Source organism: Schistocerca gregaria, chromosome 1, assembly GCF_023897955.1.
Source record: "Schistocerca gregaria isolate iqSchGreg1 chromosome 1, iqSchGreg1.2, whole genome shotgun sequence".
Taxonomy (NCBI): Eukaryota; Metazoa; Arthropoda; class Insecta; order Orthoptera; family Acrididae; genus Schistocerca; species Schistocerca gregaria.
The window spans coordinates 322,534,706-322,553,392 of record NC_064920.1 but is presented as its reverse complement, the minus strand read 5'-3'; the positions used below and the strand labels follow the sequence as shown (position 1 = coordinate 322,553,392).

Sequence of the window (18,687 nt, the reverse complement as noted above, 5' to 3'; positions counted from 1 at the left end):
TACACTGTGACGCTTTCTATGTGGGAATGACCAGCAACAAACTGTCCCTTCACATGAATGGACACAGGCAGACAGTGTTAGTTGGTAATGAGGATCACCCTGTGGCTAAACATGCCTTGGTGCACGGCCAGGACTTCTTGGCACAGTGTTACACTGTCCGGGTTATCTGGATACTTCCCACTAACACCAATCTGTCAGAACTCCGGAGATGGGAACTTGCCCTTCAATATATCCTCTCTTCCCGTTACCCACATGGCCTCAACCTCTGCTAATTTCAAGTTACCGCCACTCATACCTCACCTGTCATTCAACAACATCTTTGCCTCTGTACTTCCGCCTCGACAGACATCTCTGCCCGAACTCTTTGCCTTTACATATGTCTACTTGTGTCTGTACATGTGCTGATGGATTTGTGTGTGTGTGTGTGTGTGTGTGTGTGTGTGTGTGTATCAACATACCAATGCTTTCGTTTGGTAAGTTACATCATCTTCATTTAAATATTAATTTAAACCATTAACTTTTCCTATTTGTGTGTTCGCGCTAACAATGAAGTTGCTTGTGGCTGATGACATCAAATGTCCACTGCTCTGAATATCTGCTGCCATTGGCTGGCAAGGTCATGCGGCACGAACTATGATCGGCTGACCACTATCTTCATTTCAACACTTCAGAAGCTGCCATGTGGAATTCTTGTTGCTGTATTTGGTGCATTAGAGATCTTTTCAAAATGCTTTGTTTTTTGCTGGGTTTTGTTTTCTAAAGTGCCAGGAATTTTTATATATATTTTGTACAGTTGGCACAAAAGAAATGTCAACTATGTCCTGGGACTTAAAAATCGTGTAATTTAACACAAAAGTGATTGCAAATAGCAGAAGATATCTCGGTGCAGTTGAAGATACCATGTTGTTGTTGTGGTCTTCAGTCCAGAGACTGGTTTCATGCAGCTCTCTCTGCTACTCTATCCTCTGCAAGCCTCATCGTCTCCCAGTACCTACTGCAACCTACATCCTTCTGAAACTGCTTAGTGTATTCATCTCTTGGTCTCCTTCTACAATTTTTACCCTCCACGCTGCCCTCCATCTAAATTGTGATCCCTTGATGATGCCTCAGAACATGTCATACCAATCGATCCCTTCTTCTAGTCAAGTTGTGCCACACATTTCTCTTCTCACCAGTTCTGTTCAGTACCTCCTCATTACTTATGTGATCTACCCATCTGATCTTCAGCATTCTTCTGTAGCACCACATTTCGAAAGCTTCTATTGTCTACTTGTCAAAACTATTTATCGTCCATGTTTCACTTGCATACATGGCTACACTCCATACAAATACCTTCAGAAACGACTTCCTGACACTTAAATCTGTACTCGATGTTAACAAATTTCTCTTCTTCAGAAACGCTTTCCTTGCCATTGCCAGTCTACATTTTATATCCTCTCTACTCAGACCATCAGCAGTTATTTTGCTCCCCAAATAGCAAAGCTCATCTACTACTGTAAGTGTCTCATTTTCTAATCTAATTCCCTCAGTATCACCTGATTTAATTTGACAACATTCCATTATCCGCGTTTTGTTTTGATGTTCATCGTATATCCTCGTTTCAAGACACTGTCCATTCCGTTCAACTGCTCTTCCAGGTCCTTTGCTGTCTGACAGAATTACAATGTCGTCGGCGAACCTCAAAGTTTTTATTTCTTCTCCATGGATTTTAATTCCTACTCCAAATTTTTCTATTCTTTTCCTTTACTACTTGCTCAATATACAGATTGAGTAACATCGGGGATAGGCTACTACCCCCCCCCCCCCCCCCCTCTCTCTCTCTCTCTCTCTCTCTCTCTCTCTCTCTCTCTCTCTCTCTCTCTCTCTCTCTCTCTCTCTCTCCCTCCCCCCCAACCACTGCTTCCCTTTCATGCCCCCTGACTCTTATAACTGCCATGTGGTATCTGTACAAATTGTAAACAGCCTTTTGCTCCCTGTATTTTACCTCTGCCACCTTCAGAATTTGAAAGAGAGTATTCCAGTCAATATTGTCAAAAGCTTTCTTTAAGTCTACAAATGCTAGAAACATTAAGATCTATCTTCCAAGATAAGTCATACGGTCAGTATTGACTCATGTGTTCCAACATTTCTACGGAATCCAAGCTGATCTTCCCTAGGTTGGCTTCTACCAGTTTTTCCTTTAGTCTGTAAAGAATTCGTGTTAGTATTTTAAAGTCTTAACTTATTATACTGATCGTTCAGTAATTTTCACTTCTGTCAACACCTGCTTTCTTTGGGATTGGAAATATTATATTCGTCTGTCTGATACATCTTGCTCACCAGATGGTAGGGTTTTGTCAGTGCTGGCTCTCCCAAGGCTATCAATAGTTCTAATGGAATGTTGTCTACTCCTAGGGCCTTGTTTCAACTTAGGCCTTTCAGTGTGCAGTCAAACTCTCCACGCAGTATCATATCTCCCAATTCATCTTCATGTACGTCCTCTTCCATTTCTACAATATTGCCCTCAAGTACATCGCCCTTGTATAGACCCTCTATATACTCCTTCCACCTTTCTGCTTTTCCTTCTTTGCTTAGTACTGGGTTTCCATCTGAGCCGTTGATATTCATACAAGTGGTTCTCTTTACTCCAAAGGTCTCTAATTTTCCTGTAGGCAGTATCTGTCTTACCCCTAGTGATATATGTCTCTAAATCCTTACAATTATCCTCTAGCCATCCGTGCATAGCCATTGTGCACTTCCTGTCGAACTCGTTTTTGAGACGTTTGTATTTCTTTTTGCCTGTTTCATTTACTGGATTTTTATATTTTTTTTTTTTCCTCAATTAAATTCAATACATCATCTTTTACCCAAGGATTTCTACTAGCCCTCATCTTTTCACCTACTTGATTCTCTGCTGCCTTCACTATTTCGTCTCTCAAAGCTACCCATTCTTCTTCTACTGTAATTCTTTCCGCGGTTCTTTTCAGTCATTCCCTAATGCTCTCTCTGAAATTCTCTTCAACTTATAGTTCTTGCAGTTGCTTCAGTTTTATCTGTCTGAAACCTTCCAGTGTCTCCAGCCCCCTTCCATGTGTACAAACTTCTTTTATGATTCTTGAGCCAAGTGTTAGCTGTGATTAGGTTATGCTCTGTGTAAAATTCTACTAGGCAGCTTCCTCTTTCATTCTTTACCCCATTCCATATTCACTTACTACTTTTCCTTCTCTTCCTTTTCCTACTATCGAATTCCAGTCACCCATGACTATTACATTTTCGTCTCCCTTCACGATCTCAATAATTTCTTATGTCTCATCATACATTTCATCAATCTCTTCGTCATTTGCTGAGCTGGTTGGCATATAAACTTGTACTGCTGTGGTAGGCGTGGGCTTCGTGTCGATCTTGGCCACAATAATGCGTTCACTATGCTGTTTGTAGTAGCTTACTTGCGTTCCTATCTTATTATTCATTATTAAACCTACTCCTGCAGTACCCCTATATGATTTTGTATTTATAACCTTGTATTTACCTGACCAGAAGTCTTGTACCTCCTGCCACTGAACTTCACTAAATCCCACTATATATAACTTTAACCTATTCATTTCCCTTCTTAAATTTTCTAACTTACCTGGCCGATAAGGGATCCGACATTCCATGCTCCTATACATAGAACGCCAGTTTTCTTTCTCCTGATAATAGCATACCTACTACAAAGATTTCCACCAGAGTAACAGACTGTAGGCAGCAATCTGTTTATAGTGGGGTTTGCCATAGAACTAAGATTATAGTCGTGAATAGATGGGTTGAATGTTGTAAGTCTTTTTCCAATTATATACTGGAGAGCAGCAATTGCCTAGCTGCCATAGTATGCAGAAATCTCCCTTTTAATATAGGATAAAGAAGCTATATGTGCCCCTGCTCACGACATATTGCAAATTATGTCTTGTCAGCAACTGAGGAGCAGTAATACCAGTGGCTGCTTTGAGTCGTAAACAGTTACTTAGTTTGATGAATCACATTTCATGATGTAACATACTCATGACATGATAAGAGTACATTGAAAATCATGCAAAATTAGGCATTGCACCTGCAAACAGGGCAGCATGTAGGCAGCCAGTGGAGAAACTTTGTGGAACGATGTTTACACAGCATAAAACGAGGCCTCATGACATGCATTGTCTTAAGTCGGCAAACAGTACAGAAACCTAAAATCAGATAATGTGCATCTGCTTGTTAACTGTGCGCTTCAGATCCCATTGCCTTCTCTCTCTCTCTCTCTCTCTCTCTCTCTCTCTCTCTCTCTCTCTCTCTCTGTCTGTCTGTCTGTCTGTGTGTGTGTGTGTGTGTGTGTGTGTGTGTGTGTGTGTGTGTGTGTGTGTGTGGTCACACAAGCAATTTGCTTTCATAGTGGCAGTGATTTTTATTCGAGATTATTTTTGGTTTCCAGAGTTTTGCTAATTGCTATCCTGTTCTTTCTTCACAGGTCTCCATCATTCCTCGAGGTAAAGGATTAGGATATGCCCAGTATCTTCCTAAGGAACAATATCTTTACAGCAAAGAACAGCTGTTTGATCGAATGTGTATGACTTTGGGAGGAAGAGTATCAGAAGAAATTTTCTTTGGCCGAATTACAACTGGTGCTCAGGATGATCTCAAGAAAGTAACACAGAGTGCATATGCCCAGGTGAGTGTTCACAAAACGTCAGTCCACAGGTGATTACAATTTCATGTATTAGTCGAACCGTGACATACAAAAATATTATCATAATTCACATAGGTGCCATTCCATGCCAAGTGGTATAATTTTGGGAAAAGTTTCCAAATGGCCATGAAATTTTGTGTGAGCATTTGCACATGTTCCCAATGAACATCAGTAAAGTTATAGGTGCGCCAATTTAATTCTTGCAGAGATATAATCACTTGGTTGACTCCATAACACAGCTAGCAACAATGCACCCATGAGTTTTTGGCGACTTTAACACATAATTTCTCAGTTAATATTTTCTTCGAAGAATCAAAACTAGGTCACCTTGTACAACTTTTTCACTCTCTTAAGCAAAAAATTGAAAAAGAGATTCCTTGGGTGATTTCCATGTGAATAATTTGAAGCAAAGGTGGCTAAGAAACACACAGACTTAGGAAAAAAAAGTGAAGTTTATCTTTGTATATCTCAAGAAGTAATTGCAGAATGCACTAGAAACCTTGAACATAACAACTTACTAATACAAGGTCCTTGGATACAAACTTTTATTGTACTGCTACTTACCAGTAGGGCAAAGTTAATGATTGTTCTAAAAACACCAAAAACGGCTATTTTTGGCCCACTATTACAAAAAAGTCTTATGCAAACTCTTTTCATTAGGAAGAACACGTTCTAAACCACCTAAAAAAACTGTATTTGGTTTGGCAGTGTGAGCATACAAGGTCCTAAAAAAGAATGACAAGGTGGAGGTGCATTGAAAGTGGAGCTGTATTTCGCTGGTACTCAAATCGGACATATTTTATTATGTTCCACCAGAGGGCTCACAATTGTGTCGGGAGTTTGTGCATGGCGCACACGGGACGCCGAGCTGTTGCAGCCCATTCTTCCTTCCCTGTCTGCATTTCCTTCACCCTGCCCTCCTCCCTATCCTCACTCCTTTGCTGTTGCCCCCTCCATCCCTTCTGTGTGTTCTGATTTATATCAACCTAGCTATCCACTTGGTTCCCTGTATTTCTTGTAATCTTGTTCCTTCTGCCTGTTCCTCCATCCTTTTTTGGCATTTAGGTCCCAGCTTGAAGTTTAACCTCAACTTCTAAATTTTCTGTTTTTAGTGTGAGCCATTTGGGGAAGAACTCCCTCCCTAGCGTCTACGGTGTGGATTCCCCCCCCCCCCTCCCTCCCTCCCTTCCTTTCATCCTTCTGTGCTGTTGCAACCCTCCACCCTGGTAGGTCACCAGCACCTGTAGCCAGTCGGTGTTGTGGAGCTGTTATGTATCTATCTGGCTGAACCCCCTGACAACACAAAGCTCACAATACTGATACCTGAGCTGTTCCCTACCCATGTATGCCAGGGAGTGGTTGCTTGTCTTCCTGGAGCATCGGAACTTCTCGTAATAGCAGCGGTGCTGCAGCTGGGTGGCACCCATGGGAAGAGCCCCTGGTCAGAGCGGGTGGTAACAGGGCAGATGCTTATTGCATGAAGCATATCAAGCTGCAAAAATCTGGTCGTCATCTTAGAATGGTGAAGGATCATTGAATGCTGCTTCGTATGTATTGGCAGCCTTTCCTTCACTGGCTGCACCATGACAGGAGGGCCAGGATCACCGTCTTGGGATGAAACACTCTCCCCGCTACCTCGTCTGTACTAGGACGGATTGGGACACATTCACTGCGACAAAGTCATCCCTCAGTAAGATGCTTAGTAAGGACTCCCTATTGATCAAACCTTCTTCTATCACCCAATCTGAAGCTCTTTGTGCCTGTGACCTCGTAAGATGTGGTCGGGTATTGCTATTTTGTTTGACAATTCTCTGTAGCTACTGTGGCCGGATGGTGTGAAAAGAGACAATGTCTTGCTGCTTGTAACAGATGGTGCTTCACATATGGCTAAAGCAGCCAAAGGGCTTCAAACTCTCTACCCCAGTATGGTGTATGTCACTTGCCTTGCATATGCATTGCACAGAGTTGCCGAAGAGATGTGCTCAAATTACTCTGATGTGGGCAAATTAATTTCCTGTGGCAAGAAAATCAATGTGAAGGCTCCGCTGCGGGTGCAAAAATTCGAGGAACAAGCATCTTCAATGCCCCTCCCACCTAAACCTGTTCCTACACGATGGGGTTCTTGGCTTAATGCTGCCGAGTATTACTGCACCAACTACACCCAAATAAAGACAATCTTCTGTGAGCTTGATAGCGATGAATCAAGTGCTACCAAACAGATAAATTGTCACGAAACTTGGCAGGCATCAACGCCAATTTTTCAGTGATATCAAAAGCCATCAAACAACTGGAAGCTGTTGGCACTCAGCTATGTGAGGCCCTGAGTATTGTGCAACATGTGCAGAGTGAGTTGGGTCGAGCTTGCGGTCATGCGACTGACAAAGTGAAAACCAAATTACAAAGTGTTCTCCAACGGAATCCTGGAAATTGTACACAGTGCAAAATTAGTGACAGTCTTTCAGGGAATGCCGCAACATTTGAAGATACTGAAACAAAGCTGAACTCTAGTGACCTGGCTGCCTTCAAGTATGCTCCAGTGACGTCTTGTGAAGTGGCGAGGAGCTTTTCCAGGTACAAAACTATCATCGGTGACTACCGTAGATCTTTGACTGACAAACGGTATTAAATAATGTGAAACGCTGTAAATACTATGTATAAATAAAAACATTGTTTTACTGTTTCGATGGATGATCTCGTCACTGTACTTTTTCAGAAAATAATACATTCAGACATTCAAAAAATAGGTACAAATTAGCCACAAACCCTACAGAAAGAAAGAACTATACTTACAATATTTTGAGAATAGAATTTTGTATTACTTTATGGTGAATAAAAAATTAAACAAACAAACAAGAATGCTTTAAATAAACTTCTATTAAGTCATATTTTATTTTTTTAAGGTCATATTTACGTAAGTTTTAGGTCATAAATACTTACATATTTCACTGTTTATTAGGTGATTAAAATCCGGGCACTACTAATTACTACTTTATAGTTGATATTTATGCAAGAGCATCTCTACTTATGTAGATTCGATGTAGAACCGTCATAGCTTCCTGTATATATGTGTGCATATTTACATATGTAAACACATTTTCCCTAAAACTCCTGGCGGTTCTCACATTGTGATGCTCCCGCTGGAGATTTGAGTCCTCCCTTGGGCATGGGGGTGTGTGTTGTTCTCAGCATAAGTTAGTTTACAGTTTGGTCTCTTAGCAATTCACACATATATGAACATTACTCACATCATGACAGGCTTCCTCTTATGTGACTTAATGTTTGTGTAGAAGTGTCTATTTGTGTGTATGTGGATGTGTGTTCGTGTAGTCTAATTCTTTGGCCTTTTTCTCTAAAGATAAGATTTAGGTTTTTAGTAACGACGAAAGCAAGGAAGGACTTCAGCGATAGAAGTTTGTGAATATGGAAAGAGGGGAAAAAATAAATAGGTCCTCAAATGAAGTAAGAAAGGAAAAAATAGATATGGATGCTAGGATCGAAGAAGAGAAAGAAGATAACTCCAAAGACAGGAAACCCTTTCCACGCCCATTCCCTAGGATCCCTACCCCTCAGGTACTTGAGTGAGACACCAGAGGTGGTTTGGTGTTAAATTGTCTCCTATAGAACGTACTTGTCCCACTTTCACCCTTTGAGGTCCCCGAAGAAAATCCTTGCAACCCTAAAGAAATGGCAGATGATGAAAAATCAGGCACACTTGTTTGTGAGCATTGTTTGAAAGGTGTGATGAATGTTTTGTGTTAATCATTATTTATCTGTTCTTGTAAATCATGCTTTTAGCTTCATTACCCGCCCCTTTCAAAATTTGTTACAAACCCTCCCACCTATATCACATCTCATAAAAGGTATAAAATACTCTATACAAAATAGAAAATCTATACACTATGGTACAACAGTTGTTCAGCTAGTCACATCTTACTATATTTTCCAAAAATATAATACTCTATTTAGTTTATTTCGTCTCGATATCACATTTTGTCTGTGATTTTCTTAAGTTGTTCCCTATTTCATAGTCATATCAGGTTTTCTAATCAATATGATTACAGAATAGTTCTAGATTTTAAAGGAATTCGGTGCAGGAAACTGTTTGGAAAAAACACCAAAAACAACTCTGATTCAGACAGTCGTTACTCCGCTCGTTAACTCTGAATGTTAACGTCCCTGGGGGATATACAATTTTACATTCTTCATATTGTGATATTGTGCCCTCCTCCCCTTCCCCTTGTGTTAAATGTCAATCGAAATATTTCCTTATAGTACCCCAAGTATTATTATAGTATTTTGGGCCCAACAGATCTGATATTAACTTTTCTTGAGCACTGGCAGACCAGTCCTTCTCCTTAAATTTCTTTTCAAAGTCTTCCCAAGAGGAAAAATTCTCAATATTTACTGTTCCGCATGAAGTTATCCCACAGCAAATTTGATCTTCTTGGAATCTTCCCAGTTAGTTTTTTTTTTTTTTTTTTTTTTGCCAAGCTTGATTAAATCTTTTTAAGAAATGTGTTGGATGTACATGTCCATCTGGCTTAAATTAAGGGATTTGTCTAGATAATCCTGAATTAGCTCCCCATTGGAAATAGTCACCGCTTCACTAGTTAACACGACCTTAGGTGAAGTTAGCCTTTTTTCTACTTTGTCTTGGATAAGCTTAATTTCTCTCCGCAGGTTGTCCATACCCTTCTTGGTATAATTAAGTTTGGAAGAAGGAATAGACGATATGTTTCCATATGTTACTCTCCCGGTAACCTTTCGATCTATACTTTCTCCAAATTGTACCTTCAAACTAATTATGCTTATAATATTGGAGTTAGCTGTTTTCTTTTTTAAATTCCTTTCTACATTATCTACCTGTGTATTGACACCTTTAATTTGTAATTGAATAATTGGCATTAATTCATTATACTTATCTACACTCTCTGTCAAAGCTCTTACATCATTATATTTAGTATTTTACATGTTTTCAAAAGATCTTAACTTTTCAATAAGTTCTGATTCTACATTATTACATTTGTTCTTGGTGTCAAGTTCTAACATTTTCTATAAATCTTGAAAATGGTCATTCTGTTTCTGACTAAGGTTAGTAGACAAATGATTTATGGGTGGTCAAAGAATTTGTCAACTCGTTCTTTAAATCTACTTTTAAATTCTCTGCTTTAGTACTTATGGTGTCAAATTCAGCCTTCAAAGCACCCATGCCTTCCCATAGATTACTAAATTCCTTGCTTTAGGAGTCGACTTCGGCATTTAACAAACCTAAATTTGTCGTTTGAGTATTTAATTGAGAATTTAATGATTTTTGATCTTTGATTAAATTTATCAACTCAGCCCAGTCAGGCACTTCTTTGCTAATGTTCATGGCTATAGCTGGGTCTTGAGTTTTCCCAACCTGTTGTATATCTTCCACACTTTTATATGCGTTAGCTCTTGTAAGCATTTAAAACTAACTTCAAATATAATAATTACACAATAACAATTCACTCAACGGTATCTTATCTTGCACCACTTCATACTAAAGTAATAAAGTTTTGTTCCACACTTACCAGAGTAGAATTTTCAATTCTTAGGTGAGCGAATGTGGAGGCAGGTCAGCACCAGTGAACAGTGGCTGGTGCCGGCAGCGTCAGATGTATGTTGGTTTCTGCGTGTGTGTCCCCACGATGTGTGTGAGAGCTGTATACCCTCCGCACTTGATCTTCTTAGCTGAAGCATTCTGTGCCTACTTCTTCTTAGAAGATTTTGATGTATTTGTCTGTGTACTTTCATAATTTGATTGAATCTGTGGTGGATATCGTTAACTCCATATGAACACTCTCTCGATGGATGGACTGGTGACTTCTGTTTGGTCCCTTCAGCACCAGCCAACCATCCACCCAGTGATACCTCTCACAGTTGACTGTGTGAATAATGATAGTGCCTGTACTTCCTCTAGAGGAGGCAGGATCCATTCCCAGCATATTCATTCACAGCAGCTTCCACTCCCTTGATGGTAGTCAGAGCAATTTCCAGCTGCCTACAAATGTCATGTAGCTCATCCCGTAAGTTTGTTGACTTCCATGGCCAGTGTCAATTTGAATAAAATCACTTTGGGTATTAGGCTGTGTCTTTATGAAACAAAACTACTACTGAAATGCAGATACTTTGATCGAATTTGCAGTGGTCCTCTTCAGGTCCGTTAATTTCCCTGAAGAGGACTGCTGCAGAGTTGGTCAAAACCTCATCATTTTAGATGTTTTAGTCTTTCAAAATGATGAAACCTAATGCCCTAAACTATATCTTTCTTTATTCAAATCTCTCATCCCATATTTAGAACAGCATTCACAGTGGGACTACATAGTGGCTGGTGCAATGTTTTACAGAAAAGTAAAGAAATAACTTTAAAATAAGCTTGCTGATTCTTTATCCATTTATGTGTCTTAGGTTAATCCCCCAATTCACAATTGATGCAAATAATATATATTCCTGTTAAACAGAAAACTAAGTGTAACAACATATGTTAGTTACAGTATGTGCTACAGTAACTAAATCACAAATGCTGATTTACTACGAAAACCTAAAGCTCTCAAAAACGAATAATTATTCTTTCGAATATATGCTTTGTACTGTGCCAAAATTGTATAAAACATAAATGTTGATTACAGCTAGTGCCGTAGCTTGAAATGTATTTTTCCTGGCACTCAGCATATGAAAATACACAATACATCAAATTGCACAAGAGTTTTCATTCAGTAAACATTTTTTGACCTACGTTTTCGAGGCAGATTTATTTGATACACGATTTTACTTGGACACAAAGGAAATAATGTAAGTCTACTTATATCAGCTTACATAAAAAAATAAAAGTAAATAAATGTGCTGATTGCATCAGTTTTGCTCTTACATGGTTTTGTGACATCTTTTACACTAGTGTGTCAAAGATGACCAGTGTAATGTCAATATACATTGCAAAACCAACATAAAATGAGGGGCACAACAAAGCACATCTTCTGCTTGGGGTGCTAAGAATGCAGTGTTTAGTATGCACTTGGAATTGCGAGGACCAGGATTCATATCCCCATTGAGCCATCCAGACAGGTTTTCTATCGTTTCCTACATCGGTTAAGGTGAATGCCAGAATGGGTCCGAGCTTGTGTTATGTCTCGAAAAACATTATCAGCAGGACACTAAATTCTAAGCTTCCTTCCCTTCATAGGTCTTACCAGGCTTTTGTTGTTTTCTTTAGTTATAGTTCTGGGTTAACACAAACAACAGTTAATTAGATGCTATTGAATTATGTACATCTATAATCATACTCTGCAAACCACTGTGTAGTTCATGACATAGAGTACTTCGCGTTGTACCATGTGTTGCAGTTTCTTCCCATTCTGTTCACATATTGAATGACTTGTTAAATGCTTTTTTTTTTTTCACTGTAGTTGGTCTTAATTTATATTTGCGATTCCTGTAAGAGCGATAAGTAGGGACTATTATCACATTGCTAGATTTCCACTTAATTCTGTTTCTTGACACTTTGGAAGTAGGTTTTTGTGGGTTAGTTGGCATCGACTTTCAAGCATCTGCCAGGTCGTCTTTTTTTTTTTAGTGCTCTCACACAGGTCAAACAAATCCGTCACAATTTATGCTGCCTTCTTTGTGCACATTCAAAATCACCCCCCACCCCCAATTGTATTATTTGGTATATGTTCCACACACTTGAGCAGCTTCTGGAATAAGTTGTGTGAGAGTTTTGTCAGCAACCTTCTTTGTAGAATATCCTACCAATTGGTGTTCTCTGAATATCATTGATTTTACCATTAGAGTAATGGCTGATATTGAGTTGCATTGGTGTAATAATATTTGACATAATTACATAGGGCTGACCACAGTTATTGCCTCATTACATTGTTAATACTCACTAGCCACTTAACTTTGATTAGTTTTACCAATAATTGTGTAAAGTAACTTCCCTCAAAAGGCTTCCGTAATGTATCTGTCAAAATGTATTTTCCAACAGTGTGTAGGAAAAAGTCTTCATACTGTAATGAACCACTCTTCCATATTCTAGTGGGCAGTAACACGGGGTGTTTCCAAATAATTCATCAGGTTTCACAAGACTATATTATCTACATGAATGAAGACAGAAAAGTAGGGTAAATTTTGACTTCCACATCAATACTTGGAAGTTTACCTTGATATCCTTTGTAAGTTTGCTGCTTCATGTGATTACCTATAAGCATGCCATTCAGTTGCTACTGTGCAGCATGATTTTCATAAGTGAGCTACCTCAATGACGTGTTAGCAGTAAGGTGGCATACAGATATCTCATAGCACCATTGGCCTTCAATGTCATGTCGTCTCTCAACAGGGGATTGTGAAGGAGTTCACATATATGTCTCCCCTGCCAGAAACTTTGGCTGAAATATTACAGTACATAATAGTAGCAGTGAATGCATGAACCGTAGACATGCACACAAAAGTATGAAAAGAACAAAACACACAAACACACACACAGAGTTACTAGCTTTCGCAACCGATGGTTGCTTCTTGAGGAAGGAGAGGGAAAGATGAAAGGATGTGGGATTTAAGGGAGAGGGTAAGGAGTCATTCCAATCCCGGGAGCGGAAAGACTTCCCTTAGGGAAAAAAAGGACCGGTGTACACTCTTTCACGCACACGCACACGCACACGCACACGCACACGCACACGCACACGCACACGCACACGCACACGCACACGCACACGCACACGCACACGCACACGCACACGCACACGCACACGCACACGCACACGCACACGCACACGCACACGCACACGCACACGCACACGCACACACAGACACAGACACACACAGACACAGACACAGACACAAGCAGACACACACAGACACAGACACAGACACAGACACAAGCAGACATATTTAAAGGCAAAGGCAAAGAGTTACTCTTTGCCTTTAAATATGTCTGCTTGTGTCTGTGTATGTGCGGATGGATGTGTGTGTGTGTGTGTGTGTGTGTGTGTGTGTGTGTGTGTGTGTGTGTGTGTACACCTGTCCTTTTTTTCCCTAAGGGAAGTCTTTCCGCTCCCGGGATTGGAATGACTCCTTACCCTCTCCCTTAAAACCCACATCCTTTCGTCTTTCCCTCTCCTTCCTGAAGAAGCAACCATCGGTTGCGAAAGCTAGTAACTCTGTGTGTGTGTTTGTGTGTTTTGTTCATGTGCCTGTCTGCCGGCGCTTTCCCGCTTGGTAAGTCTTGGAATCTTTGTTTTTAATATATTTTTCCCATGTGGAAGCTTCTTGCTATTTTATTTACAAAGTATGAAAAGAGTTTGACTATTGGCTGGATGTTCATGTGCCCAGTAGTAGGCACACTGAACATTCATGAAAAGTAAATAAGACTTTTGATCTCAAGCATGAATGAAGAAAATATGTCAGGATGTACCCTTGTCAATTTGGATAGTAGTGTTTTGAAAATAAAAACTTGGTAGTCCTATTGTGTAAGTTGAAATTCACCACAAATTTCTGTCTTCATTAATGTCACATCAGGTGAAACGTTTTGAAACAGCCTATCATCTGATCAAAATGCTGGATCTGAAACTGTTATTAAGAAATATTGATTGGAATTGTATTGTTCGCAGGTTGTGCATTTTGGAATGAATGAAAAGCTAGGAAATATAAGTTTTGACATGCCTCAACCGGGAGAGATGGTTTTGGAGAAGCCGTATTCAGAGAAAACTGCTCAGCTGATTGATTCTGAGGTTCGTCAATTGATACAAAGTGCTTACGAACGTACAACTTCGTTACTTACTGATCATAAAGATGATGTCCGAAAGGTATGTTACTACCTGACAAACATTGGCACTAATAATGATTTGCTCCAAAAACATGTTAAAACCGATGAAATATATATTTGCAACAGGTTGCAGAACGCCTGTTAAAAAAAGAAATTTTAAGTCGGGATGATATGATTGAATTGCTTGGGGCACGACCGTTCCCCGAAAAGTCAACATATGAAGAATTTGTTGAAGGAACGGGGTCATTTGAAGAAGACACGACTTTACCAGAGGGTCTTCGTGAATGGAATAAAAGCAGAGAGCAAGACGGAAATACTGACAGTGGAAAAAGTGAGGAAGATCTTAAGGGCAAGAGTACGGCAATGAAGATCAGTTCAGCATAAGATACTATGTAGAACTCATCGAGGTAAGCTATTTTTTATATCATCATTTAACTTGCTTATGAATGATCTTTTAAAAGTAGTGTGACAGAATTACTGAAGTTAGCATGTATTTTGTAACAAACAGTTAATTTTTTCCACACTCAAGAATATTCTGTGCTTGCAGCTAGCACTTTTCTTCATTTCACTTTTCCTTTAGGGAGCATGCCAACAGTTCTTGAAATGTTTTCTGTTTTGAGGTAAGCCTTGAAGCTAGTCATTGTGATACAGGCACTGATGATGTATCTTAGAGGTTTTTTTTTTTCTCAGTTGGAACTAATGTCATACATCCAATAGAATTCAGTCTTTTATTTATAATATTAATTCTCTTAGAGTATCTGAGATTTATTTTTATATTTTGCATCATGCGGTGGAACTGTTTTTGCTGAGCAAATTCATTCACTGATTGGATGAGGGATGCACAGTGTTTGAGAGGCAGTACACTTTGACTGACAATCTTTGAGTGTGATCCTTGCTTGACAATTTATTTAGTACTACGGCATTGTTGTGAGTGAAATCAAAGGTTTCCTATTGCGGCATTCAGTTTTAAAATACTGAAAACCTTGCAATGAATTGTGGGTAGGCTGTTACATGAGACTGTAATTCATGATGAGGTAGGTTTATACTCTGGTCTGATGCTCACTTCTATTTTCTTTTTATGGGGTACTTTTTTTACTAAGATTTATTCGGTATGGTGAATAGTGAAAGGTCTTGGTTAGTTCTATCCCAGTCCATAACAAAAAGAAGTTTTACTGTATTTGTTGTTTGTAGCATTCCTTTAGTTTTGATCCCTATTAGACTCTAGACACACAGTTGAAAATAAAATTGCTTACCATAAAGTCCGCTACACTACAGCGATAGGCATAATGCCAATTTTATTCTTAAAAGTTTTTCTTTATTTCTTAATTCACAAACTTTTGTTCATGTTGATTTCTCTTTTTATAAAGTAGACATTTTTCTTGCATTATTAAATCAGTTCATTAAGTCTGAAGTCTGTGTCCAACAGAATTTAAAATGATTTTCCATGCCACACACTTCCATTTCCCAAGGCAGTATGCCACTAATTAGCCACCCTACTGTCAGAGCACAGTAAAATGTGGGTAAACCACCATTGATAGCACATGAGAGATTTTTTTTTGGATGCTAACATTTAGATGATCAGAGTATTTGATTATCTTTAGTAAGAGGGGAGGGGGGGGGGGGGGGGTAGAGAAAGTATTCAAAACTTTATGAATTGATGTAAATCCCCCCCCCCCCCCCCCCTTAGCTGTGGCTCCCTTCTTCATCACGTGTTTCTCTTGTATATTTCCGCATTCCCAAAATGAGGGGACCATCTGTGGTGTGGAACATGCCAAAAAACATTAAATAACTAATACATTTAAAACTCTTAAGGGTAGTTGAATTTACTCCATAAGTGAGCCATATTACATGTTTTCACACACTAAAAACTTTCTCTCAGTTTATCAAGATACCTCAAAATATGATACCACATGACACAATACAGTAAGACTAAGCAAAGTAAACTCACTCCCCCCCCAATACTGATATCTCTGTTGTTACCTATTCAAGAAAACATGATGTAATTAAGCAGTTGAAATTTATTCTGACCAAATCTCTGTTAAAATCACTATCAAAGGTTGGTCACCCTAATTGTACTATATGCACAGAATAAATTAGCACCTTCGTGGGAATGGAGAAACAGATAGAAGTCTAATGATACGTGTTGTTTCCACCCGTTGTCAATCATAGCTAGGAAACAGTACATCATGTTTTAACAACATTGCTTTGTAGTAGGTATTGTGTATTCCCCCCCAACACACACACACACACACACACACACACACACATTTGTTTATGTGAAATCTGGTGTAAATGAAAAGTATAAGCTGCATCAAGATAGTTTTGCCATCATTATGAAATGCTGCTGTGTAAATAGTTCTGAGACATTCGTAAAAGTATGCTATCATTTCATATGTGAGACGAATAAATACATTTCTACTAAAGCTTGTTGTTAAATATGATTTGTTGCAGTACTAGTCGCTGGCACCCTCATAAGCGAGTGAACCTAACTCTTAGGATGCCTCTGCGAGTTACAGTTAATCAACATACCAAATTGCATTGTCTTCAAAGAGTGCCAGGTGATGAGCCAAACATAAGTGGAATTTCATCATCAGTAAACTGGCCTGAGCATTTTAAAAATGCTCTTTTTCTATGCCATTAGCATCAGTCTGCACATTTTATATATGTGTTGTATCTGTTAAAACTTTTTTATTTTATTTTTAATTGCTGCCAATTCAACTGAGGAATACTTTTGTAAAACATTGCTGAAGAACCTATGTATTCAAAATGTTTCTGAAATACAAATCAGTATTTATGATTCAGCAGAAATACAGAAGTATTTGTAAAGTTTGTGATCATTTTTGTATAAGTATTTTCATTGTTTAATCATTTTGTACGTAAATGATTTTCTAGGATATCTTTTTTTCACATTTCAGTCCATTTTTGTAGGGTTTGTTGTTTTGTGACATTTCTAATATGTTGTTATAGGTCCCATCATTTCCATTACTCAGATTTCAGAATCATTTTAGAAACAGGTTGTGTAGTTTGTATGTGGAGATATTGAACATCAGACTTGTGTATTTATTTTGGTAGATAGCGCCAGTTACGTAGCATGTTGCGAAGGCTTCATTCATTTTGTGGACTTAAAACAATGAGGGTGAAACAGTGTGGAGGGTATAGAATGATTCATGCGAGACCCGAAGCCACCCATTTTACTGATCGTCATTTTACAGTTTCATTGTAATATGCAGGAAGATATAAATTACAGAAAAAGTAAAACTGCTCGAAGGATCACAGTTTTAATCACATGAAATTGTAAGATGCCAGTAGTGGGAAATCTAAGTATTACTGTTCGAGAAAAACCTTACTAAATTGTAAACCACATAGCTACTAAATAGAAGCACAAAGATATTACTCTTGTTAGTGAGTGCATTGAAATTCTAAAGTATAACATGTTACTGTGACTGCCATATATACTTCGTATATCTGGTACGGTTGATTAACTGTCAACTAAAATTTGAAATGTGTGAAAACAGTGATGTGCCTGTACAGATTATGAAGGTTAGTATTTATTGTAGATGACATATAATTTTTTTAATTAAAAAAAGAAAATGAAAAATGAGTGTTTAATTTTCCTTTAGAGACGGAATAATTTGTATCCACTTTTCTTAGTGTTTCTTTACCTACCTCACTCCAAAACAAACAGTATTTGTCAGTGATTAAAAAGGATCCAAGTCTTTAACAGAGTTCAGAAGAAAGCATGTGTGTGGGAATGTGTGAAAAATCAGAAACACTGCAGAAAAGGGAAATAAAGTATTGCAAATAAAGAAAGCACTGTGCAATGATTCTTCCTACTGGATTGGTTCAAGACAGTCATGTGAATTGTAAGATTCTTGCTTTGGTAGTATTCACAACCAGTGGGGCAGTAGCGAGTAGTATAGATTTTTGCCTTGCCAGAGAAGTCTATAAATTCAAAATAGTTAATGTTAGATCATCATTATTTTCATTATCTGCTAGACATATTCAGAAGCAGACTATACTTTTGTAACCTGGCTTAAAGCATGTTCTGTTGAGTAAAAATATTACATAAGGATATATTACTACTCATATAGCAGAGATGTTGAGTCGAAGATAGGCAAAACAAAAAGAGTGTTAAACAAATAAGCTTACAGCCAATTTTGGAATTAGACAACATACACAAATGTGCAACTCGCACAATCATGGCCACAGTATCTGACTGTTGAGG

The 18,687-nt window shown here is 38.6% G+C and overlaps 1 protein-coding gene across 1 annotated transcript in view; it reads left to right on the top strand.

Annotated features, from left to right (window-relative positions):
* Nucleotides 1-18,060, top strand: part of LOC126343832 (AFG3-like protein 2) — a 100,566-nt gene extending 82,506 nt beyond the window's left edge. Inside the window, exons 12-15 of the mRNA XM_050001972.1 lie at nucleotides 4,463-4,663; nucleotides 14,308-14,502; nucleotides 14,589-14,869; nucleotides 16,914-18,060. Of these exons, the coding sequence (XP_049857929.1) occupies nucleotides 4,463-4,663; nucleotides 14,308-14,502; nucleotides 14,589-14,846 (654 nt within the window). The 3' untranslated portion in view covers nucleotides 14,847-14,869; nucleotides 16,914-18,060. The remainder of the gene's footprint in view (nucleotides 1-4,462; nucleotides 4,664-14,307; nucleotides 14,503-14,588; nucleotides 14,870-16,913) is intronic.
* The last annotated feature ends 627 nt before the right edge of the window (nucleotides 18,061-18,687 follow it).